The 23,169-nt window shown below is 44.7% G+C and overlaps 3 protein-coding genes across 7 annotated transcripts; 1 reads left to right on the forward strand and 2 right to left on the reverse strand.

Annotated features, from left to right (window-relative positions):
- Positions 1-28: 28 nt before the first annotated feature.
- zdhhc12a (zDHHC palmitoyltransferase 12a) lies at positions 29-4,673 on the reverse strand. Of its 4 annotated transcripts, XM_023840772.2 has the most exons (6): positions 4,153-4,278; positions 2,805-2,865; positions 2,028-2,164; positions 1,868-1,948; positions 1,277-1,443; positions 29-1,081 (listed from the first exon to the last, which is right to left on the reverse strand). In XM_023840772.2, the coding sequence occupies exons 2-6, from the start codon at positions 2,839-2,841 to the stop codon at positions 769-771; spliced, it is 735 nt and encodes a 244-aa protein (XP_023696540.2). In that variant the 5' UTR covers positions 2,842-2,865; positions 4,153-4,278; the 3' UTR covers positions 29-768. The 4 variants fall into 4 exon arrangements, with proteins under 4 accessions (XP_023696540.2, XP_023696539.2, XP_072563231.1 ...); XM_023840771.2 differs by lacking the exon at positions 2,805-2,865 and having other exon boundaries at positions 4,153-4,673; XM_072707130.1 differs by having other exon boundaries at positions 1,868-2,164; positions 4,153-4,673.
- A 1,015-nt stretch (positions 4,674-5,688) lies between these two features.
- slc25a25a (solute carrier family 25 member 25a) lies at positions 5,689-11,697 on the reverse strand. 2 transcript variants are annotated; one of them, XM_023840810.2, is made up of 9 exons: positions 11,439-11,697; positions 10,614-10,734; positions 10,358-10,445; positions 10,002-10,110; positions 9,003-9,161; positions 8,295-8,447; positions 7,918-8,193; positions 7,653-7,803; positions 5,689-7,525 (listed from the first exon to the last, which is right to left on the reverse strand). In XM_023840810.2, the coding sequence occupies exons 1-9, from the start codon at positions 11,595-11,597 to the stop codon at positions 7,341-7,343; spliced, it is 1,401 nt and encodes a 466-aa protein (XP_023696578.1). In that variant the 5' UTR covers positions 11,598-11,697; the 3' UTR covers positions 5,689-7,340. The 2 variants fall into 2 exon arrangements, with proteins under 2 accessions (XP_023696578.1, XP_023696579.1); XM_023840811.2 differs by lacking the exons at positions 10,002-10,110; positions 10,358-10,445; positions 10,614-10,734; positions 11,439-11,697 and adding an exon at positions 9,297-9,896.
- A 7,980-nt stretch (positions 11,698-19,677) lies between these two features.
- On the forward strand, positions 19,678-22,590 carry naif1 (nuclear apoptosis inducing factor 1). Its single transcript, XM_023840627.2, has 3 exons — positions 19,678-20,262; positions 20,891-20,941; positions 21,266-22,590. Exons 1-3 carry the CDS (start codon positions 19,821-19,823, stop codon positions 21,736-21,738), a joined length of 966 nt encoding a protein of 321 aa, XP_023696395.2. The 5' UTR covers positions 19,678-19,820; the 3' UTR covers positions 21,739-22,590.
- The last annotated feature ends 579 nt before the right edge of the window (positions 22,591-23,169 follow it).

Below are 23,169 nucleotides of genomic sequence, written 5' to 3' on the forward strand. Positions count from 1 at the left end.
ATTAAAAAATGCTTGTAAACACAGGGGGGAAGAGTTACAATTTATTTTGCTAGTAAAAAAGTAATTTTAAAAACAAAAAACTTCTAATAACTCAGACAATTGAGTATTTAACACAGAGTTAACTCTTAGGGCACAAGTGTGATCCTAAAAATGGTATTTTATCCAGAAAAGGGTCAGACTGTTGGAATGAATCTCAGTCTATGTGGTCAGAGTTACTGAGGGGTGAAAATGTCTTTAAAATCCCTCTAAAGGTTACAAATGCCATTCAGGCCATAAGGCACAGACCGAAGTACTTAAAATACCTGACATTCATACACAACTCTGGTTCTTTATGCCTCTATGCTATAATTACTGAAAATTTGGTCACTACGTGGATAGGAAATCACATGTCGGCATTTGCTGGGATCAGGCTTCCTTGTCTTTAAGACAACTCATGATGCCAAGATTTAAACTGTAAAGGGCTAGAAGCAAGTTAGCCAGCTCTCTCCTTAAAATGGCCTTATCACGTAACTTAGTGTAGAGGTTTCTCTACTTGTTTTTAGGTACATGACCACCTTTACCTCCAAACACCATAGCAAAGCTAATCCATGTCAGTACAGCAGGCCTTACTATGGTGACATGGTAAAGTTTCTGTTCTCAAAAGTAAGATGACAGTGAGGCAGAAGACGGACCTGGAGCGCTTCCCATCATCCCATCACAATGTCCCAAGGGTCTATCCTCAGTAGAGGCAGTAAGAGACAAGCGGGGAGGTCTATCTGAGGGGGGGGTCTAGGCAGGGCTGGCACTGATTTTGGCATAAGCCTCCTCCCAGGCAATCACACGGCGTACACAGAAGAACTCCCACAGGTTCCGAAGGATTCCGCGGTCGAAGGGGTTCTCGTCACCGCAGTGCTTGAGGTAGGAGATGCGGTGCCTTGACATGAATTCCCAGGTGGTGGTGTTGAGGGAGATCAGGTAGAGGTGCGAGCCCAGCAACAGAACCACCACCACGGAGAAGATGCCCGTCGCAGAGGATGCCAGCATCAGCAAGCTGTTCTGCTCCAGCCACTGTCCCCAGGCGGGGGCTTGAACAAACCCCGAGCTGATCCACCAAAAATGGGTTTAGTCACAGAAAGCAGCTGACAACCAAACTGACAGGTACTGTCCCAGTGTGTTTACAATTAAACCACATGGAGGGACACTGCTTAACTCCCAGTACCCCTATTTTTCAGCAAAAAACTCTCTCTCCCCTGCCACCCCCCCCAAGAACAATTTCAGCAGAGAGACCCCCACTCACCAGGCCGCTCGGAGGCCCCAGAGCAGCACAAGCAGCTGCACCGCCAGGTAAAGGACAAACCAGCGGTGGTTCCTCTCGCCAACGCAGTTTTCGATCCAAGGACAGTGGTGGTCAAAACGCCGCACGCAGTGCCGGCACGTCTGGCAGTGCCGGGACCTCATGGGCTGCTGCTCAGATCGGAGGGTGTGAACAGGGACAGCAGCACATGCACGTTAGCAGCCTAGACGGGGACTCACTGGGCCAGGTCACTGCAGGATACAGGACTCAAGGGAACAGCAGTCTGTTTTTGGTTTTTTAAAGAAAAACACACTATATTTAAACCCTGAGAAATATAGCAAGTAAAGATTGTATTTTGATTTAAAAAATGCCTAACAATAGCCATAAAAGGACAAGGTTAAAAAAAAATACAGAAACATGAAATCACTGTTGCTTAGATACTTCAGGGTTTATTATGCTTGGTGTTTTATTTTCGGACGACTTGAAACGTGAAAGGTGTTATTAAAGTGGGAGGTTCCGTCATTGACACCCAGCACTCAGAAACCTGCCTAAAGGAACCTGCTAGGCACCTCCCCACCCCAGCCGCACCCGTACCTGCAGCAGACAGCGGCCACAGCGCCGCCTGCAAGGCTGCGGGAGCATCTGGTGCAGCTCCTCAGACACTCCGGCGGAGAGCTGAAACACCAGCCAGAGGCAGATCAGCGCCGCCGTCAGGCGACAGTGAAATGTGGACACACCGCCGGAAGCCACTGACCTCCGGCCCAGCGTCGGAGCGCACGAACCCCGGGTCCATGAGGGACACCCCCAGGTACAGCAGCACCGACAGCAGCACCAACAGGAGGAAGAGGCCAGGCTGCAGCAAGTCGCCGCTCTGCTCCTGCCTCCGCAAATCTGCCAGGACGAGAAAAGAATCACATTATATTTTATGTGATGTGTCGGAGAAGCAAATATTAATGTAGTGTATATATCTACTATATTTCGTAGCGTGCCAGTCTCGGGAATGGGAATAGTTTTCTTTATAGGTCCTTGTTGTTGTGGTTGCTATTGTTGTTGCTGTGGCGGCTTCCCTGGGGGGGGCAATATGATTGTGGAGGACTGTAGGAGCCCTGAAGTTGCAGCTGGTGCCACCAAAGGTGGTATGTGATCTGCTATATGTACCCTCTCTTCCGCATTCCGAGTCAGGCAGCTGTTTGTGTACGCTGGGGTGCAGTGGCCGTGGTCGTAGCCTGTTGTGTAATGCCTGTCACCTCATCAATTAGATATTGAGTGATTGTCTCAGTCCGCTTGCTAAAGAGCTGTGATTGGACAGTGATTTCCTGGTGGCACGATCTCAGCATGTGCTTTTCAAAAACGAGCTGATGCAGCAGAGCAAAGTTGGTCATTGCATTTCGGTGTGATGTGGTCCATTTTCATTGTTAAATTGCGTGTAATGTAATCCCTTCTAATTGTTTTTCTGGAAGTTACTTGAACATGCAAATCAATGAAATGATGGTTTTGCTTTTCATCGTTATGTTATCTTAATAATACTCACTGAAAAGCACTGCCTCTTGTGCACTGCATTTCCACATGGCACGGTTTTTGCGTGCTGCGGACTGTAAAACAACACGGCGTCGTGTCGATTGTTTTCCCCCGCATGCCTGAGTCGTGTTTGCATTTCAAGGTGGCACAAAATCCGCTCCATATTCAGCTGCTGTGACATTAATATGCTCACTTGCCACCAGCTGGACTGGGGTGTGAATTACTTAAAGTTACGGTAAACTTAAACTTATTTTTCTGTGACATTTATGACAAAAATACAGTAACTGCACTGGAAGAAGGCACAACGCATCCTTAGAGATCACTGCTGCCCAGCTCATCCCCTGTTCATATGCAGGGAATCTGGTCACAATTTGAGATTTCACAGGCCAATGAATCACTATGCCCAGCCATGGTCAGATATCATACCCTCAAACGCATAACATTGACATTTAACAATATACGTGCACACTTCAGGTTCTGGACTCATCAAATCTTACTACCTCTACCACCCCCCCATCCTCTACATAAATAATCTAGAGTCCTTTCTTTTTATAGTGTATTTTTTATTTGTATTATTTCTATTATTATTTTTCACTTCTTACTTTCTATCTTGAAAGCTAACTGTGAGCTACACACAAGAATTCCAAGGTACCTGTGCAAATGGCAATAAATGTATTTATCTATCCATCCATCTATCAAACGTATGCATAACGGAAGTGATTAGGCTGGCTGAGACTTTACCGGAAATACGTCAGCACCCCCGTGTGCATATAGTGGATTGGCAGTTCGGCGGGCTTTGGCTTCGGGTGGGCTGCTTGATCGAGACGTATGTCGCTGCCACCAGGAGCTGAATGTCCAGTAGGAGGCGAAATGTGGGAGGGGTTTATAACTTATCTGATACCCTGACCCTAACTATAACCCCTCGAGATAATCCCCCTACTCGACACTCGGCTCCCAGCTGCACTGATACTTGGTTTGATTAGACTCTCATTAGATCATTATCTCTCTAACCATTAGATTTAGTAGTATTACTGAGGCGTGGCTGCAGACAACAGCCATTGTTAAAAGACAGGGTCTGATTTACTTAGTCGCGAGTGCTACTTCTACCTAATCTTCACACACGTACTCATTCATTACGATGAAAACTAGTGGTACTAAACTAAACCCGTCAAAACCTGAAATCAGTTTCCCTTGGAATCTAACCCTACAACTTGTAAGCTCTACACCCAACATCGCAAGTGTGACTTGTATTGCAGGAATGTACTTAATATAACAGAAAGCCATTTTTACAGTACGCTGAAAGAAAACCACCCAAACTATGCATCCATAATTCCCTCGGGAAAAGCAGCTGTTTCACTCACCCGTGTCCTGGAGGAAGAGGACCAGCGTTGTGAGCCATGTCAGTGTAATGTACGCTGCCCGGACCAGGACGCCGGTGCTGAGCGCATTTTTAACCACCGCGGCGTTCATGAGCAAGAATCGCACCTCGGCGAAGCAAACCACCATGTCCAGTAAACACGGTTACTACATAACCAGTCTAACCCGTCCTTAAAAATATGTTGACTATAAAGCCGAAACGGAAAGTATGCAGCACGCCATCAGCAAGTAGTCATTACGCAGCCACCCCCGTCCCCCGTCCCCCGCCACAGAATTAAATGAGCAGTGAGGAACGGTGCCCGTAGCCTTTCTGTGCCTATATAAGCTCGTCTTTTTGCGATCGGGCACCGGGTTTCTTTAGTTGCACTTCCCTGTTCCGCGCTGGCTTTTCGGACGGTTCCGCCATTACGTGAAAGTATTTGCGCCTGAAGAGCGAGTCGCGAAAGCGCCGCAGATCAGGCTTTGGGGCTGGATCACGAGATCTGACGGAGTATGGCTTCATTCACTCCTTACCATATTTAAATGAACGTGGTTGTAGGCATAAATAGGGATTAATAACGTTGGTGAAACTGTCAACTACATTTTTATATATAGCTCAGTGTAGAGGTGATACGACGCGGGTTTCAGACGCATTTCTTCTAGGAACCAAAAACTTACGATACGGATTATTTGGAATTATTCAATTTCCGCTTTGACTTGGTTGTGGTTTTGCTGGGTTTTACGCTGGATGTTTGTATTTTATGTAATCAGCTGAAGTGAAACGCTTCATCCGTTTCCCCAGATCCGGCCGTGGGAATCCCAAACACGCAGTTTTACAAATAAACCCCAAATTCAGTCGCATGAAAATGTACATGTCTCTGCTTCAATTATCACGAGTAGGAAAGCGAAATAAGCGATTTCAGCAAAGCTTTGTTACAATCTTTTATATATATATATATATTGTTGTCTTTGATCCGCACTCCTGTCTTTCTGATTTACTCCAGTAATTGTAACGTAAAATCGTTTCACAGCTTGCAGATGCGTGGAATTACAGTACGTGAGCGAGTAGCATGTCAATGGTAAGCTTTCCATCCATTTTCTAATCGCTTAACCAGGCATAATAGAGCATATGGCCGGGCTACACTTACTCCCTGTGTGGTGACTGTGAGCCTTTGGACTGTATGAGAAAACCAGAGTACCTAGAGGAAACCCACGTTTGTCCTAGACCAGGGGTGGCCGATCTTATCCGCAAAGGGCCGGTGTGTATGCAGGTTTTTGGGATAACCTGTAGGTCAGCTGTTCAAACCCAGGTGTGAAGACTCTTCAGCCAATCAGTCCTCTAATTAGTAATCTAATTAGGGAGTTGCAGCGAAAACCCGCATACACACCAGCCCTTTGCGGATATCATTGGCCCTCCCTGTTCTAGACTGTCTTATCTTACATGGTACTTCCGTTGTCCTATCCCCCACGGCCTACTTTGGAACTCCATAATAAAAATGTCACCATGTTCCCTGTAACGTACGTGACAAATCAAACTTGGATAGTTGTGCAAATTCATTTTTATTTAAGAACCATAAATATTCATTTGCATGCCATTCATTCCTTTACTTACATTCAGAAAAGCAGCATCATCTTAGTCTTCATACATCATCATTAAAAGTACAACAGCTTTCATACAACTGGATTTAATGCATAAGACAGACTAACTTCTAAACAGATGGGGTACTTAATTATGAAGTTTACAACATGGCCTAAGTAGAAATTCAGGGTGAAGGGAAGAGGTAGAGAAGTAATTGACATCTCTGGGGGAGGAGACATTTAGAGAATCAATTCACAAAGTAGTTAAATACATTCCCAGTTTTTGACTGACTATCCATCATAGTGGAATTCTCATATTCTGTCCACATTGCTCTCCACACAGCTTAGGACAAACAAGAATAAGGCAGGTTTAATTTCTGAGGGAGGTTACAGATATTCCAAAGTTTCTAAAGCCGCCTTATTTTCGTTTGAGATTAAAGTGCAAAAAAAGTGTTTCAGAATCATAAAACATACGTGTCATACAATCAGAAGCCTCTTATCATGGCTGTGTGGAAATCCGCAGAGAACACTTGCTTACAACAGGGTGGCATTCAGTGGTTCAAAGGTGCAGTTTCACAGCTGGGTGAGTGACATCAGGAACCCACATGTCCTGTCTGGATACTGTGGTGTTTAAATAAAATACTGTACAAAGCCCCCACATCCATTGCATGACTTGACCCAGAAACTAAGTAAAATTATAAAAAGTTTAACTTGCAATACAATGGAAGCATCAGTGAAACTACTAAATAAGATGTTAATTATACATAACCTTTAAAATTAAAACCAAAACATAGCATTCCATTTTACCGGTGTATAAAGTCCTGTGAGGCACAAAATAATCTGTGAAGCATAGAAGTTAAGAACAACAAAGTCGATTTCAACACCTGTGAAATATTACCCTGTAAATAGCCAATTAGAAAAAATACTTCTATAAAACTCCAATAGCAAAATATTGTCCCTGTCCTGGAAGATCGTGGCTGACTGCTCAGTTATTAAAGCCAGAAGCACTCACGACAAACACCCTTGTAAACGATTGAGAGACTAAGTTAATTCAGTCGTAGAATTAGACCATTTTCCCTTGGAGGGAAACAATACATAAATCTTAAGTGATGAAATATTAAAACACAACGAGAAAGACAATCACAGAACAAACACTGGAAAACTAAACAGTGCTTTGGACATCAGTTTTAGTCAGAAGCCAAGCACTGCGCAGAAGCGAACAGATACTAGTCTGGTCCCAGTTTAAGTCAGCATTTGCTCACCTTTTATGAAAAAGGCAGAAATGTCTCAATAACTGCCTGTTAGAAGCTTATTAATTATCCTGTCAAAAATGATGACAGCTGCAGCCCTTAAAATAAGGCACCACTCCAAACCAGTGAGCAGTTAAACTACCACAAGAACGACGACAGACAAACCGGAAGCCTTGTCCCTCCGCTCACAGCCCCTGAGGTCACATCATCAGCAGCTTTCAGTCTTTTTAGCATTGAGCTGCATCTCCCTTATCTTTCAGGCATTCACAGAATGAAATGTCCACACAAACCCCAGGCCCTCCCAGGATTCCTCAGTCCTTCCAGCGGCCTTCACCGCCAGTGTCCAGCAGGTGGCGCTGGCCTCCTCACCGCGACTGTACACCGAGGGTTGCCTTCAGGTGCTCATAGACCACATAGCTGATGCTGACGGCAGGAATGACCTTCATGAAGTTGGGGGTCAGGCCTCGGTAGAGGCCAGAGGGGCCCTCTGTGCTGAGGATGTGCCGGAAGAGACCTGTCATGGTCATGCGAGGGCTGCCCTCTGACGTGGCTGAAATGGAGAGATAAAACGAGAGGAAATTAGAAATAAATCAGTGAGGGACAGTAGCACGTCCCACCACAAACACTGCAAAGCCCAGCTGGAGACGGAGCACCACATCAAGGATCCCCAGGCTCACCTTGTGCCTGCATGCGCGTCCGGACCAGCGCCAAGGGATAGCTAGCCAGCTGGCCACATGTGCTCGAGATGGTTCCGCAAGCGAGCAGGACGAAGACGCCGGGGTCTGAGCTGTCCTTGGCATACTGCTGTAGCCAGGAGTTCTTTAGGGTCTTCAGGGGAGGGAAAAAGAAGGCAAGATCAGCACAACAAATGGGTCAGGGGGGGTGAGGTGGGGTGGGGTGCGATGAGGGAGTGGGGGTGGCTAAGAGAGCCAATCCGCTCACCTCGTACACGGCCAGGTCGATGCCAGCGTAGGGAATGATGCCCAGCATGTTAGGGATGTAGCCCTTGTAAAATGCGGCCACGCCCTCCTTCCGGAAGATGTGCTTGGCGCAGTCGCTGATGCCAGAGTACTGGGCAGTTTTTCTGAGGGCTAGCCGAGTCTTCAGAACCTCCATAGGGTAGATACTGCTCTGGGCAATGACACCAGCCAGAGAGCCGGCGACAAACCGCTCTGGGATCCCTATCGACTGCTGGTCGCTTCCCATCAAGCGTTTGATCTGTAGGAAGGAGAGAGAATTTAGAAAAAAGAACCCAGGACAAAAATCACAGCTGGACCATGTGCTGAGAGATCAGTACGACCCCCCCTCGCACATCACACCTGCTCATAAGCCATGAACTTGATGGCCGACTCGGGCGCGATCTTGAGGACATTGACACCGTTGCCCCGCCACAGGGACCGCATCCCACCTTCTCGGACCATCTGAGTCAGCCCCCCAATGATGCACAGGTTGTTGCTCCGGCATCCATGGACCTGAAATCCAGAGAAACAAGAACAGTTAGAGGAACCATCTAGCCAGGGGTCCAACCATCAGCTCCTGCAGGGGTTCCACACACAGGCAGTCTGACCAGGAACAGGACTCTGATCTAAACTGTGCCAGGACCAGGTTCTCACAGCTAGACAAAAGGTCAGCAGGCATGGCAGTCCGTCTTTCAAAATTGAGGCACAAAGGTAAAGGTCAGAGAAGAATTGCAGGAAAAAAAAAATGGACACGGCTTCGGCCAGAGTCCACACATGTGAGCCAGAGCAGGTGCAGACCGGCTACGGCCAGCGGAGACTGACGTCAGATTGGCCTTGATCCAAGGTCTAATCAGATATCTGGGAAGGTGTGCTGGACCTCCAGTTCTCCCATTGGTTAGTCTACTTGTGACTTTTAAACCAAAAAAAAAAATTATTCATTAACATTTATGGCTCTTGGGCAATTTCTATTTCAACAGGGGAACCGCACCATGCCGGCTTTCTAAAGGCGTGACGAGAGAGGATGATGTGCAGGGCAGGTGGTTACTGGTACAGAGTGTGAAACCTCACCTGCATGAGGACTTTGAGACGGTCGAGGGGGGCGGTGCAGGTTCGAGAGACCGCACCAGCTCCTCCCCCAGCCACCAGTTGGCGCCACCACATCCCCATCATCCTTTCCTCTACTGTGAACTCATCTGGCACCATCAGGTTCTCGCCGATGTCAAATATCTAGGAGGAAGTAGAGGAGAGAAGTGAGCAAAATCCCTGAAACAAAACAAAAACCCCCAAACGCTGTATGTCTTTGTAACAGAGTTGCAGCAAACAGAAGGCTAGAATACGAAGCTACATTTGACCAGATTTAACCTGTGCAGGCTGCAGATGTCTAGATACATTTTCCTGGTGCATTACATTGCTCCAAAACCACAGGGGACCTGAATGCAGAGCTTGCGAAATCTAAGCAGACGGCCGACCCTGCCGTCTAAGGGCACGGCCTCATTAGTCACCGAGCAAATTATACAACACTAAATGGGGTCGGGAAGTGACACGACCCTGTGACCTTCCTATGATAAGAGGGAGGGGCCTTCTGCTGAAATTCACCCTGCCTACTCATGTGACAGTGGCAAGCTGTCAGAGGCAGATAAGAGCAGGGGCCTCATGATTTAAGAGTAAAATGTTCCCTCACTGTAGCCAGCCCCTCCCTCTGGCCAGGGAACTAACAGTTATCACTGCAGCCCGTGTGCTTTTTTCATAGATGCAGTAATGGGCAGAAGGCACAATTCAAGGTGCATTCTAATCCCAGAACGTCATGCCAGACCAGCCCATCTCAGGAGACAGTTATTTTTAAACTTTCCTTCAAGCATGCAAGAGGCACAGTATTTGACCCAAAAAGTCTTAATACAGTACCAAGTCCCACATGACAAAAATAATGTGATTAACGAATACAGAGCAGACTTAATTTCCTGGCTCAGCAGTAACGACTGACAGCACGAACAGCTAACAGTACTATGGCGCTGGACTGCCCAGGAATCACTGCGCCCCACACCCCTCTGCTGATGCAGGGCCTCTTACTGTGGAGTGTTTCCAGTAAAGGATGATCTCAGGTACGCTGTCCACAGCCTGCACAGAGGAGCTCCTCCATTCGCTCCAGTCGATCGTCATTGTGCCGTTCTTATCCATGCTGTGCAAAAAGAGGTGAGAAGATGAGATGAACAGCTGATCTCCACAGTCCTGGCAGTCGCCCCTGGTTGACTGCAAGGTGCTGCCATCACACACAGGGCATCGACAAAGTATTCAGGCAAGGTGCATATCAAGGTTCAGGGTAGCATTTAAACCCCTCTCCCCCCAATTTAAGCCTTATGAAACATATGCTGCACCGAAGCAGCAAGGAGTATATAGAGGTGGTCTAGATCTTTGTTCAGGCTCACCTCTTCAGTATCTTTTCGGCCTGCTGCTGGGAAACACGTACTCCGAGGTCCTGGAGAGACTGCATGACCTCCTGGGAGCCAATGCGACCTTCAAAAGAAAAGTCCTTCACTAAAGCAGGCAGTGAGATCACAGGTACACAGTCCCCCACGCAACATGGTCAGTGAGGATCATTAGGTTCGGGAGAGGGAGTCCCCACCAAACGAGCTTGATGGGCCAAACAGCCTCCTCTCATCTGCAAATTTCTTATGTTCCTACCGTGGCTTTTCTTGTCCAGACTCTTCAAAACGAGTTTCAGCTCCTTCTCATGGCCTCGAAGGTACTGAACAAGTTCTTCAAAGTCCAGCTGTCCATCAAGATCCCCAGCTTTCTCGGTTTTCTAGGGAGGGGAAAAGGAAGTAACAGTTTGTACAGAGTTGTGTAAGGGGGATGAGGACTGCAACTGCCTAGACTTCAGTATCAGCCAGGTACCCAGATTCTTGCAATGCACAGGATCGGATAGTCTTATTTCAGGCGCCTTCAAGTAAATTTTCAGTCTGACACTGTACCATGCCAAGACAGTTTTGTTTAGGGACAAGCAGGTCAGGCAGCCAACCAAGAGTCAGGTTGTTTGTCTCAATCGCCTTAATTAAAGATGTTTGCGGTATTTCCTTACGTTTATATCCGATTTGACATTTAACCGCACTATCAATACATTCAGTGTTCGCAAATCATTCGTTCGGTCAGACAGAAACTACTGAGGAAAAATTGCGACATCGATAGTCACTTGTCCAGTACAATTAGCCATCAATAGAATTATCACGCATATTAAGGCTAAAGAATGCGCGTATTTTTGCAACAGCCATTCAAACTGAATGAGCACTCTCCAAATTCCGGTTTGTCTATATATGGCCACATGTGCCGCTTTCCGGGAAGTTTCGAGGTGATTCACAGGAAGTACGAGAATCAGGCGGGTCTCGTGACTTACCGGCTTCGCTCTATTCATTTTTAAAACGCTAAGATGCCAGGTTAGCGAGACTGTACCGAAACGGACTTCACGACTTTACATGCCAGAATAAACACACCAAAAAGTTGCATGCTTACCTTCCGCCACTTTTGATAGGTAGAAAAGTCCTGAGAGGGCAGAAACAGGCTTAATTTGAAGAGAGATTTCAGCTCCGAAGGTAATCCGTTCGACTCGAAGTATTCAAATTCAATCTGATCCGAGTCGGAAACGGGCACATAAAGGCACAGGCACAGCATAATGTAAGCAGCGAATATTAAATAATAAATAAATTAATTAATAAATAGTCCCCAAATTCCTGACCCGCGCACTCCAAAGGCGGACTTAAAATACCGGCAAGTCAGAAGCGCGGTCTAATGAATAGCCGCCTGGCCCCTCCCACTGTCGAAGGCCTTCGGCGCACAGCGTCACTTCATTGGCTATTCAGGAGGTACAATGGGACTCTCTCGCTGCGTCAACAGTGACGTAAAGACTCCGGCTAATCATGGCTGGGATTTGTGTGCCGTCCCTCGTCTTTGCGTAAAACACTGGAATTCCACGGGACAATACGCCTCAATCGGGCTCTGTCCCCAAGTATTTTGAGATTCCTGGAAAATATTTTTCTGTGTACCTTTAAATATGATTAACATTAAGGTGTATCATTGTTTGTCTCAATAACTTCTCAAAAAATGATTTCCCTCTGTGTATATGAAATGGATGGATGGATGGATAGGATCAAGTTAATCTTGTTTTATTTTTTAGTAGAATGACTTCATAGAATAAAAGTGACAGTATTAAGTAAAAGACATTAAGACTGTAAATATGGAAAATATATACAACTACATTATTCTAAAAAAGACAAAATGTACTTACATTCAAAGCTCGATGTATGTATCCTATTGCACAAATTCTGAAATAATTCAATACCTCTTTTAAGTTTTATTGTTGCATGTATTGGGAAACTACAACTTTGAGGGTGTATGGGGGAAATATAGGAATAAAAAGACTGTAATAACTTATAAATAGACAAATAACCATGTTGATGCACTTAAAGTTCACCTCTCTTGCAAAAGACTTTTACCATGAAGACAATTTTTTTATGATATTCTGACTAGAAATGCATACATTTTGAATCATACAATAAATACAATTATTTCTCATAGTAGAAATTATATTTTGCATCAGTATTTTTTTTATCAATTACGCTTTATACTGTGATGAAATGTGTTTTTATAACGTAAAAAACCTTTCCTAAATTACTGTCAAGCTCCTAGGTGTATTAATAACATTCATGTTTTACGACCACTTACCCAATAACAGGGTCATGGTGAACCTGGAGGCTATCCCAAGCACACCCCGGATGTATCTGTGTACACATGCACCCACCCAGTCGGGAGAATTTAAAGACACTGATCTAACCTAAACACAATGTCTTCTGCATCTGGGAGGGGAATCACATGAATACAGACACAGATTGACACAAACAAAGCCTGGGAAGAAACCAGACCCGGGTGGTTAGAAGTCACATTGCTATCTGCTAAGCCGATCCACATTGTCCTTAACATTATGCCTGTTCCAGCATGACAGGACACAGACTGGCATTCAGACAGAGTGGTTATTGTCCCAGTCAACCCCAGTCATTACTGCAGGGGTAGATTGCTTGCAGTACATCTCAGTGCCAGTAGGGGGCTTTGTGTTAAATACCTGCAATTTACAGATGGCAAATAGTCTACCAGCATATCTTTGAACTTCAGGAGGAAACGATACTGGGAGGAGGTGCAAACTCCACAAACACCAACCTTGTGCTAGGAATGCGATTTTTCTTTATTTTCTCAGTTTTAGTTTAGTTCATTCTAGTGTTGAGAGAAATAAGGTTATGAATGCTATGGTGGGTGGGGCTAGTGTGCTCTGCCAGCCACTCCCAGGTTTGACCCTGATCTTCAAACTGGATCATTAGTCAAATTAAGTGGGTTTTATCGTCATTCCATCCATATGCTGGTATACAGTGGTAGGGAACAGCATTCCCCCAGGATCACAGTGCAACATGCGGCAGCGGTGACACAATCACTGAATGAGTTAGGAGTCAGACCCACTCGGCTTCTGGAGCCACAGGTCTCTCAACACAGCTTCATAGTTCTGCTGCCAGCTTGGATCCGGGTGCCAGGTGACTGAGCAGAAGTGCTGCACCATGACACGTGCTCTCAAAATGACCCCCCCCCCCTCCTAACACAGGGTAGGCCTGTCCTTCTGTCTCTGTTTTTGGCTGACATACAGGACAATGCGGTGATGGCGAGATGTGTCTACGTGGTCGACTTGGCAGCGTGTCCCGGGTGCGATGGGGGGGCATGTATGTTCTGAGATCCCCTTTCACTCTGGCAGCTAAATATAGCGGTGTCGTTAAGTGTGATGTGCGGGACCCCGGCGGTATGGCGGGGGGCCCTTCCCCTGCTACTCTCAGTGTCACAGCACTCGGTCAGGTGCGTCCAGCAGATCTGCTGGTCTTGGATTGACCTTTAAAGGAACATTAAGTCTGGGGTACCCTATGTATGCACCACAATCATGTGACAGGTATTAAAAGGTCTTGCATCTTTCTTACAAGCTTCTTTAAAGTCTATAATCAGGACCAGTTTTATTAGCAAAATATGCAGGCATACCATTCAACATGATATATTTGCTCCATGTACACACAGATCTAAACAAAAAACTATAGCTAAACTAAACTAAGCTAAAAGGTAAATTGTGAATCAGATATTTAATGGTGCAATCACTTGAGGGAAAAAGCTGGTCTTGTGCCTTGATATGGTTTTTCTGATGGACTGAAACTGTTTCCCTAAGGAGAGAAACCTAAATGTCCACACTATCAACCCTTTTGGTTTTCGTACAGGTCATTCGAATTTGGAACTGTGGTTTTGCACCATAGCTGTAATCTCCAGGGTGGTGGGTTCGATTCTGTGTATGTGCGTCTGCCTTGTGTCCCCATGTTTGTCCACATTTTCTCTTGCAGTCCACAAAGATGCAATTAAGTGAACTGGCATCTCTAAATAGACTACAGTTTGTGACTGCGTGCCCCATGATGAACTGGAACCCTGTCTTCCTGGGAAGCTGCAGGATAACCACATACTAGGTAGTCAGCTATGGAAAAATATAAGGGAACGGTTGTTTGATTTAGCTATTATTGCTCTAGGATTTTCTTTATGACAAGCCTCCAAATTTCTCTCAAAACCCTTCACAATTGCAGTAATCACACTATTTGTCCAAACATCTATCTTCCAACCACTTATTCAGTACAAGGCAGTCGGTCACACTAAACTATATTATTAAGGTACCTTTGGGGTTTAAACAAATAAAAATTGTTCTGAATGATTTAAAGCAGTGTTTTTGTTGACCCAGTACTCGGAGAGCCCTTCCCATCACTGAGCACACCTGTACCAGGTACTCGGTGTCCTTGGTCATTTGATTCTTTGGTTCAGGTGTGCTAGGAGTGGGGGAGAAGCAAAAATGTGAACTGTCTGAGGACCCTGAGGCCTGGGTTGAGAAATGCAAACAAATCATAACTCACGTAACTCACATAACCAGCAACACATAATGGACCTTAACCTAAAGAATTTGCTGTTTTTTTCCCCTTCAGATGTCACCTATTTCAGTCATGGAAATTTATCATTAACCAATTAGTTCTGTCTGCGTCAGCTCATATCTAAACATGCACAACAACATGAGTTGTTGTGCATGGTGCTACACAGGACATGCGGGTTATATACACAACAGCACCCTGGTCCCAGGGTACATCACCACGCCAAAGTGCACTTTCTGGACCCCCCCAGGGCTTGTTTTGATCCCTGTCCAGATACAGACACAGTAAAAACCTTGAAATATAATAAGTAACAGGTGATGCAGATAAAAAACACTATATCCCTTAACTTTCTTAGCCTTTCCCCTAATTTTTTCCATGCTTGTTGACTTCCAAGCTCAACAGACCTGTTTGTGTTTCAGGTCCGACAAACCAGAACTCAAAGTCTAGGGGACTTTCATCACCAACTGACCAGAAAAAAAATTATATAGTTCTATTTATTTTCTGCAATGCTACATGAAAGAGTAATGGTACAATACGCATCATAAAGCCCCCTGTCACCCCCTCAGTACTTAAAAACTTTATTTGATATGAAGACAAAACATGGGTAGTTTTCAGACACTTCATTGTTAAGAAGCCTGAACAGGATAACTATTAGCATGTAATATCATTTCATGTCATGATGTCATAATGCACCAGGAACCCGCACAGCAAAAGAGATGGATGGATGCATGACATCATAACTGAGTCAAATTGCACATCCATACAACAATCCTGCACTCCATAACAGCTCCGCTGTACCACCTGCAGCAAAGTGCAGCATATTCGATATCCTCTTTCACTACGTGATCCCAGACTGATTCTGGTGCCAAGAACTAAGTTAAGACCAGAGGGGGCCAGCAGGGAGATTTTAAGAGGCACCTTCTCTCTGCTACTTGTATTATCCTGTTACTTCAGCTGTCGCCCTTTTACGCACAAGTTTATATTTTGAACTGCACATGTGACTCTTCTGCTTGCTTTTTCATTTATGGAACCATTCTGATTCATTACTGTCTTCCTGCATTACCGCTGAAACCTCTAGGCATGGAAAGCACCTTACATAATATACCATTTTTTTGTCGCTCATTCAATGCTTCTATCACCAATGCATATTTTAAATTACTTTAAATAAATTATAAAGTACTGCATGACAATTTTTGTCAATTCGTACAAGAGAACAACAACAGAATCCTTTAAACCTTTGTATTACACATTTATGTATTCAAACAATACGTGCAGTCATAATAATCCAAAAATGTCAGGACTGACTGGCATGGAAGGGTTAGGGTTAGGGTTGGGTTTAGTGTTTGTAAAGCACCTGCCACCCAGCAAGGCTGGTCTCTTCTGATCAGCCACCCAAAGCCATCATGGTAGCTGCCAGTTTGACTAGAATGGGATTTCACCCTAATATTTGCTTTTCTCATTTCCTGCAGTGCAGCATGTAAGCAGAAAGGAATTCAAAACATAAACACATCTCGTTGGACGGGGATGTATCCTTCACTCGGTCAGAACTGCTGAATCCTGTACCTTGTTCACCACCTGCTAAAGCTTTACCCGATTACTCTGTATATCATCACTAAAAATCAGATTAATTTACATATATGGATATATACAAAACATATGCTTATGTAACAAACAGTAGGTTTAAAAGTGAGAGCAACTTTGTGACTTTAAATGATCCCTACGCCTGCATTCATGTAAGTGTCATTAACGTAATAGAATTTGACCTCTTACTTGAAAATGTATATGGACCCACCGGGGGGCATTGCTCAAGGGTTAGAGTCTGCTGCTCCAGTGATTGAGATGATAATCACTTTCACAACTTGTTCTTTGTATATTGTCATATTTGGCAATAATATAATATGACCTTCCAGTGAAGTGTAACACTAGTTACTAATATGTATCAAAAGGTTAATGCTGAATCAATGTACACAAGAGACACTGAAACATGCATCTTTTGTGTTATTTGCTTAACCAGATTAAGTCCATCTATTGTCAGGACATTGAGGAGAATTGTATGACTCAGGGATACATATTTTCCAGAAGGAGGTTTCTCCACTGCAGCATGGTGGCTGTTGCTGTGGACTCCAAACACAAAGCTTGTTGGCTAAAGTCCAAAGAAGGATTCTGCTGAATTACCCTTAATAAAACCACCAGAAAATCATAATAACAGTGTTGTTGCACATTATTTACTCTGGTCAGCTTATTTTACCATCTCACTTATGATGCTTGTAAGCAAACATACAATCATCATTCATTGTATGTAACTGACAACATTATCAAGCTTCTGAATTTTTTTATTTTTATTTGCTTTTAACTTTGACGTATATTTATTTAAAATCTTCTTGATATGGACACTAAAAGATAATACTGTGATTTGTAGGTGCATGTCTTAGTCCTGAACGTCCTAGATTCCTCTCCGATAAGACAAACAAACTTTGATTCATATCTCTGTGTAACAGCAGAGTGGACAGCAGAACCTTCCACGTGGGACTGTGTGACCTTCCTGAGGAACATGACATTCGCGTAGGACGGACTCCGAGAACAATCCCATCTTTCTCGTTGATCCCCTCAACAACGACATTGCGATTTTCGATGTGCCCCTACACAACACTGTCAGATTCAACGACTCCCAGGCAAAAGCGCGTGGCTGACAAAACACTCGGTGCTGCGAGGGGTTCCAGAGGAGAACCGGACGTCTGCAGCCTTGTGACCTTTGGAACATCCAGAGACAGCATAACGCAGCAAACCCCACCCCTGTGATGTCATTGCGGATTCTGTGCTACTTGTCACGATTTCAGTCCCCCCCAAAAAAAAAATATACTGTGACACAGGGTCACCATGACACTCAGGAAAGGTCCCCAACAGCCACCCAAAATGGCTCATGGCATAACATGGTAAAATTAGGGTAGATACGACAGAAACAGCAGTCAATCATTACACTTGTAGATTCACCTCCCGGGCCCCTTGTTCCCAGAAACATAACCACTGCAGACACCCACCAAAGGCTGTCCAGGTCCAGAATCAGGTAATGGTGTGTGGCTCACCTGGTTAGGGCTCTGTGGCTCTGATTGGTCCTTCAACCCCCCTCCCCCCCAGTGGCGCTGGATAATTGCTGACCCTGTCCCCTGAGCCCTAAGCTTCACGCGCATCTGTTCATATTTGTGTATGTATCTCAAATGAGAGCAGGGTGAAATATGTCAGAAGAAGCAGCTCAATGTACTTGTGCAAATGGCAAATAAATCAACACATTGAATGTTTACCTGTCAGCCCAAAACTCCCCTTTAAAATACACACCAGATTCAATGTTCCAGGAAATTATGGTGAACAGTTTAAAAGTTGTCTGTTAACCTCTATGACTAATGTCTTTACTAAGCAACCAGCTCTAACCAGAAATGCTTTTGCCATTAACACAACCACTCCTGTCTCTGCTACCTTGACTAGACTTTCCACTCACAGGCACAGAATCGTAACACAGAGCCACACACCATTTTGCTAACATTTCTATTCTTTCCAGCCCAGCATAAATGACTTCACTTTCAGGGGACGCACCGATGAGTTCAGTTTATACATTTATGTTCAGAGATTTTCAATAGCAGTGAGGTCTCAAATGTCCACGTTTCTCAAACAGCCAGCAGGAACACTGGTCCTATCTGCCCTGGTGACACTCTATAATGCATTTTACAAAAAATAAAATGGTTTGAGCCATAAGAGACTGTGTGGAAAAGGGCAGACAAGTATGAAAGTCTGAAACCAAACAATACAGTGAATATAAACAGAAAAGTAATATATAGCATATATTTTGAACTATCCTTTTTCCTCGAAGTCACTGAATACCATCGCATTTAGTGTGCTCTAGCTCCCCCTAGCGTGACCCATGTGCTGCTGCGTAACACACTTGCACACGCGAAACATTTAAGTAGCGCAGATGTATAAAAGTTCATCTGGAAGAAAACACGAAGTGGTTAATTTTTACAAACATTTTGTCTTTTATCTTTGTTCACATACTGAAAATTCATAATAGATGAAAATATACCACACCAGCACAAAGCGGCAAATAACGTCTGAGGGTTTGACTACAGTGCATTATGAAATGCTTTTTACATTACAAGCATGCAACACATATACGGCAATTTGAAAAATGTCCCAGCAGAGAAGACACGAACAAAAGACGAATAAAGCGAGTAAACGTCCATCATTCAAATAAAGATTACCTAAAATGTATTTTACACATACCGATAGGGCATTATTCAGTAAACAGACTGGTCCCGAAAGTGCCAAGCGACAGTCGTTTTCTTACACTGACAAAGAATAAGAAACTATACATTTCTCAAAAAAAAAAAACTGCCCACTCAAATACAAATGTAGATATTTGCGATTGGCGTCAGTGTTCAGTTACGGACCCATGCAAAGTAACACAAAGCATCGTCCCCACAAAGCGATAACCACGTAAGGGAATACCAAGATTTCTTTTTAAGTATCTCACGTCACTCTTCGATGCATTACGCATGTTAAACACACATGTATTTTTACCGAATATAAGCATACACAGCACGAAACCATTAGCGCTAAATCCCACCGGCTATTCGTCCCAGAGCACATCTGCCACTACGATGCCTACGTTGTGCATGAGTGAAATTTACTTCAGCGAATGGCAGCAATGACATTTTGAGCAGCTGGGCGAAAACCGACCAATGGGAGCACAGATTTCTTAAAAAGGCGGTACTTCGGCCATTACGGACGTAAGCGTTGTTCGGAAGAGGAAGAAGTCGATTCTGGAAGCCATTCCGTTGCGCAGTCCTATTAAGAAAAACCTACTATTTTTACGTATACTACGCACATTTTGGGTTTTTTAAAACGGGCGATTTCTAATAAAATGGCATCGCAGGCGAAGAAGAGAAAAATGAATTTCTCAGAGAGGGAAGTGGAAATTATAGTGGAGGAAATGGAGAAACAAAAGCACATACTGGTTAACCACTTCAATGCTGGAGTCACACATATAACGAAAAACAACGCGTGGGTAGAGATCCTAAAGCGGGTCAACGCCGTGACAACTTGTCAGCGGGAGCTGGCCGAGGTGAAGAAAAAGTGGTCCGACTTAAAGACCGAGGTCCGCCGCAAAGTGGCCCAGGCGCGGGCGGCGATGGAGGGGACAGGCGACTGCACCTCGGTCCCCGTCATCCTCACTTCCATGCAGCAGAGGATCTGCAACCTGCTTGGGGAGGCGACCATCATCAGCCTGCCTGCGGGAGACGGCGGCACGGAAATCGCCGTGCCTATGCCCATGAGCTCGGCTACGACAGTAACGTTAACGCAGAGTAAGTTTCCGTACGCCGGGACGGGCAGGCTCTGGGCGGCGGCGCGTGTGCGCGCAGCCCGCCCCCTCCCGGTTCAGTAACGCCGGTCCCCGTGTCGCGGGTAATCCAAATTTAATGCAAGACGACACGCCTTTTTTCTTCCAGGTTAAGGGGGCTCTGCACGTGCCGGTTAGAGTTAAGGGATCATTTTGGGACTCTCCACTTTTTATTTTTTTTGCAACATATCTTGTCAGCTTACAAAAAATCTGCATGGAGAACTGGCTGACTAATGGTCTCTGACCAGAGTTTACACCCATTTATTAAAGCAGGCTCATTTTCTCTCTGTTTTATGATGTTAACTTGCTCAGGGCAGTTGGGCAGCCAATTGACCCCCCAGAGTTTTTTTTTCTCCTTAGTCGGTAGTTTTTGGTTCCTCTCCTCTTCTGGCTTGCTATATTTCTCTCTTCCCATTTTCCCCTTTCCATGCATTATTTTGTATAAACGATGTCGTTATGGATTGCGTCACGTTCTTTTCAAGTGCTTTGGGGCGACTGTTTACAAGGCGCTATATGAAAAAGTCAAATTACGCTGTTTAAAGTCCTGCGGGCAAGAAGTTAAAGTTTGTGCCGACTCTTCTCTTTAATCGTAGATATTCCCACGGCATCTGCTGCGGCTTGCGAAGTTCAGAAAACCCTAGAAGGTAAAAAAAAACATGTCTTTTGGATTTTTTATTTTAAACATTTTTATGTTAAAAAAATAATCTAACATATAAGAGCAGAGAATTCTAACATTCAAAACTGTGAGATGTTTAAAAAGTGGTTCGTTGCAATGGAAAATATTCATATAAATACCTTATTTCACAGTTAGTGTTTCAGGCTTATTAGATGTATTAGTGATGTGAACTATATGGTTCTGATTTTTAAAAGATGTTATGCAGGGAAAGAATTAAGTAGTAAAACTTCAGAGAGAATGGGCAGGTCCCCAGCTCCTGAGCGCCTTCTCCTGTGGCTCTTTTGAACTGCAGAGACGACGTTCCACACGCTGGAAGAAGGCGTGGTGGAGTACTGCACGACAGAGACCCCCGTCACAGTGACCACCGAGGCACCGGTGGAGATGCTGTCTGCGCAGGCCGAGTGCTCCATCAAACCCCAGGAGCTGAAGAGCCGCATCGCCCTGAACTCGGCCAAGCTGCTGCAGGAGCAGAAGGTGACCAACCTGCACGTGCGCGAGATCGCTCAGCACCTGGAGAGCCAGAACGACCTGCTGCAGATGATCCGGCGCTCCCAGGAAGCGCAGGCCTGCGCGCAGGAGAGGCAGGCGCAGGCCCTGGAGGGGACGCAGGCTGCCCTCATCGCACTCATCCAGATGTTCCGGCCAGCCCTCAAGGATTTCCGGAAGTTTCTGCAGAGCAATATGAACAATTCTGCTCCTGGGGCGCAGTCTGACGGAGCCGAGAGCAAATCCAACCCAGCTCAGCAAGCAGAAGATGTTCCGTAGGCTGTGTGTGTGCGTGCGTGTGTGTGTGCGCGTGTGCGTATGTATGTGTTTAGGCTGTTGTAACCAACAAGCAGGAATATAGAGATGCAAATGGTAAATATTTTGAAAGCTACTCAATTCCTCACTTTAAATGCTACGGGAAGAAAAACTGTCAAAGGACCTGTAAATGTAAATTTTATTTTTTATGAAGCACTGTATCATTTCTTATGTTTGATTTTATGCTACCAAGCTGAGTTTTGTGTCTTGCTCTAAGAGTAGTGCTTGGCATATTTGGGAAATCATTTCTGTTGCAAAGCAACAGAAGATTTAAAATGGTGTTTTTGAAATTAAATGCTGTTTTATATATTATGTATGGAAAAAGTAACATTCTGACAAATTAATGTCAGTGTGCAGCTTTCTGTGGTTAGAAGAAAATCTCCTTCAAGGAAGTATTACAGATTCGTCTTAGAGAATCTTAGGTTGGCAGATATTTAAAAGTTAAAATGTAACAACTTGGTAAGAGGCACATGCAATACTAGGCTAACCACATATCTCTTGTCCATCCTGCCCAGCAGTTATGATCACAGGGTGAGTGGGTTTTGTCACTTTCAGAATGGAAGGAAGAGACCCCATCAAGCATGTGTTGACCGTTTCATCAAGGTGTTTGGGGGAAAAGGAATCTGTTGACATTTTCTGTTTTTGGTTTATTAGGGAATGTTGGAAAATACCTGGCTCATCATAAATATGGAAAATGTATGTGTGTTGCATCAAAGCATGATAATAAATTCAGCAGCGTTGTACTTTTTGTACTGAAGCAGATGTTTATACTGTTTCATATTTTCATCTGAAATAAAATATCTAGTTTGAATTGCCGCTGATATAGTGATCATGAAATGTATGATGTTATGATATTTACTTGAAGGGTGGTGTATCCCCAACAGAGGATTTCAGTCCTGCCTGTTTGCTCAAATTCTGTGCAGATTTCCTTTGGGTATTTCCTATTCCAACATTCATACATCCATCTGGTTATCCTGATCAGAGTGGCGGGGGGGGGGGGGGGGAGATACACATTTTCCCCCAACAATACAAAATCACACAGTCAGGTCAACCTTATGCTGGCCTTTCGTTCAGGGGTGATTTTATGATGTTTTTAAGATTGCAGGCATAAGTGGGGCTATAATTTATTAGCGAGTGATGTGTTTTGAATTGGTGAGTGACAGGAGAGGGGATACTCTGGGGCCAATCAGCTTTCAGCTGCGGCTAGTGACCCTGTGGCTCCGCCTTGCTATGCAGTACGTTCCCTTCCTGTGATAGGCTGTGGGCTCAAGGTGCTTCTGTACTGGATAAGTGGTTATGGAAGATGAATGCATGGATGAATATTTACTGAGGGGAATTTTTAATGCACGTGAATATCACGAAAATTATCAGTAGGTTTATATATTTGGGTCAAAA

This window comes from Paramormyrops kingsleyae, chromosome 2 (genome assembly GCF_048594095.1).
Source record: "Paramormyrops kingsleyae isolate MSU_618 chromosome 2, PKINGS_0.4, whole genome shotgun sequence".
Lineage (NCBI taxonomy): Eukaryota > Metazoa > Chordata > Actinopteri > Osteoglossiformes > Mormyridae > Paramormyrops > Paramormyrops kingsleyae.

Excerpts from the sequence above, each read along its gene's own strand:
- slc25a25a (XM_023840810.2), bottom strand. The coding sequence starts at position 11,597 with ATGCTGTGCCTGTGCCTTTATGTGCCCGTTTCCGACTCGGATCAGATT. Across the intron at positions 10,735-11,438 it reads CCTATCAAAAGTGGCGGAAG|AAAACCGAGAAAGCTGGGGA; the intron begins GTAAGCATGCAA and ends TCCCCTCCCTAG. Across the intron at positions 7,526-7,652 it reads GACGCGCATGCAGGCACAAG|CCACGTCAGAGGGCAGCCCT; the intron begins GTGAGCCTGGGG and ends TCTCCATTTCAG.
- zdhhc12a (XM_072707125.1), bottom strand. The coding sequence starts at position 4,190 with ATGGCTCACAACGCTGGTCCTCTTCCTCCAGGACACGG. Across the intron at positions 3,639-4,152 it reads CCTCTTCCTCCAGGACACGG|CTCCTGGTGGCAGCGACATA; the intron begins GTGAGTGAAACA and ends CTGGACATTCAG. Across the intron at positions 1,082-1,276 it reads TGGGGCCTCCGAGCGGCCTG|CTCGGGGTTTGTTCAAGCCC; the intron begins GTGAGTGGGGGT and ends TTGGTGGATCAG.
- naif1 (XM_023840627.2), top strand. The coding sequence starts at position 19,821 with ATGGCATCGCAGGCGAAGAAGAGAAAAATGAATTTCTCAGAGAGGGAA. Across the intron at positions 20,263-20,890 it reads GACAGTAACGTTAACGCAGA|ATATTCCCACGGCATCTGCT; the intron begins GTAAGTTTCCGT and ends CTTTAATCGTAG. Across the intron at positions 20,942-21,265 it reads AGTTCAGAAAACCCTAGAAG|AGACGACGTTCCACACGCTG; the intron begins GTAAAAAAAAAC and ends TTTGAACTGCAG.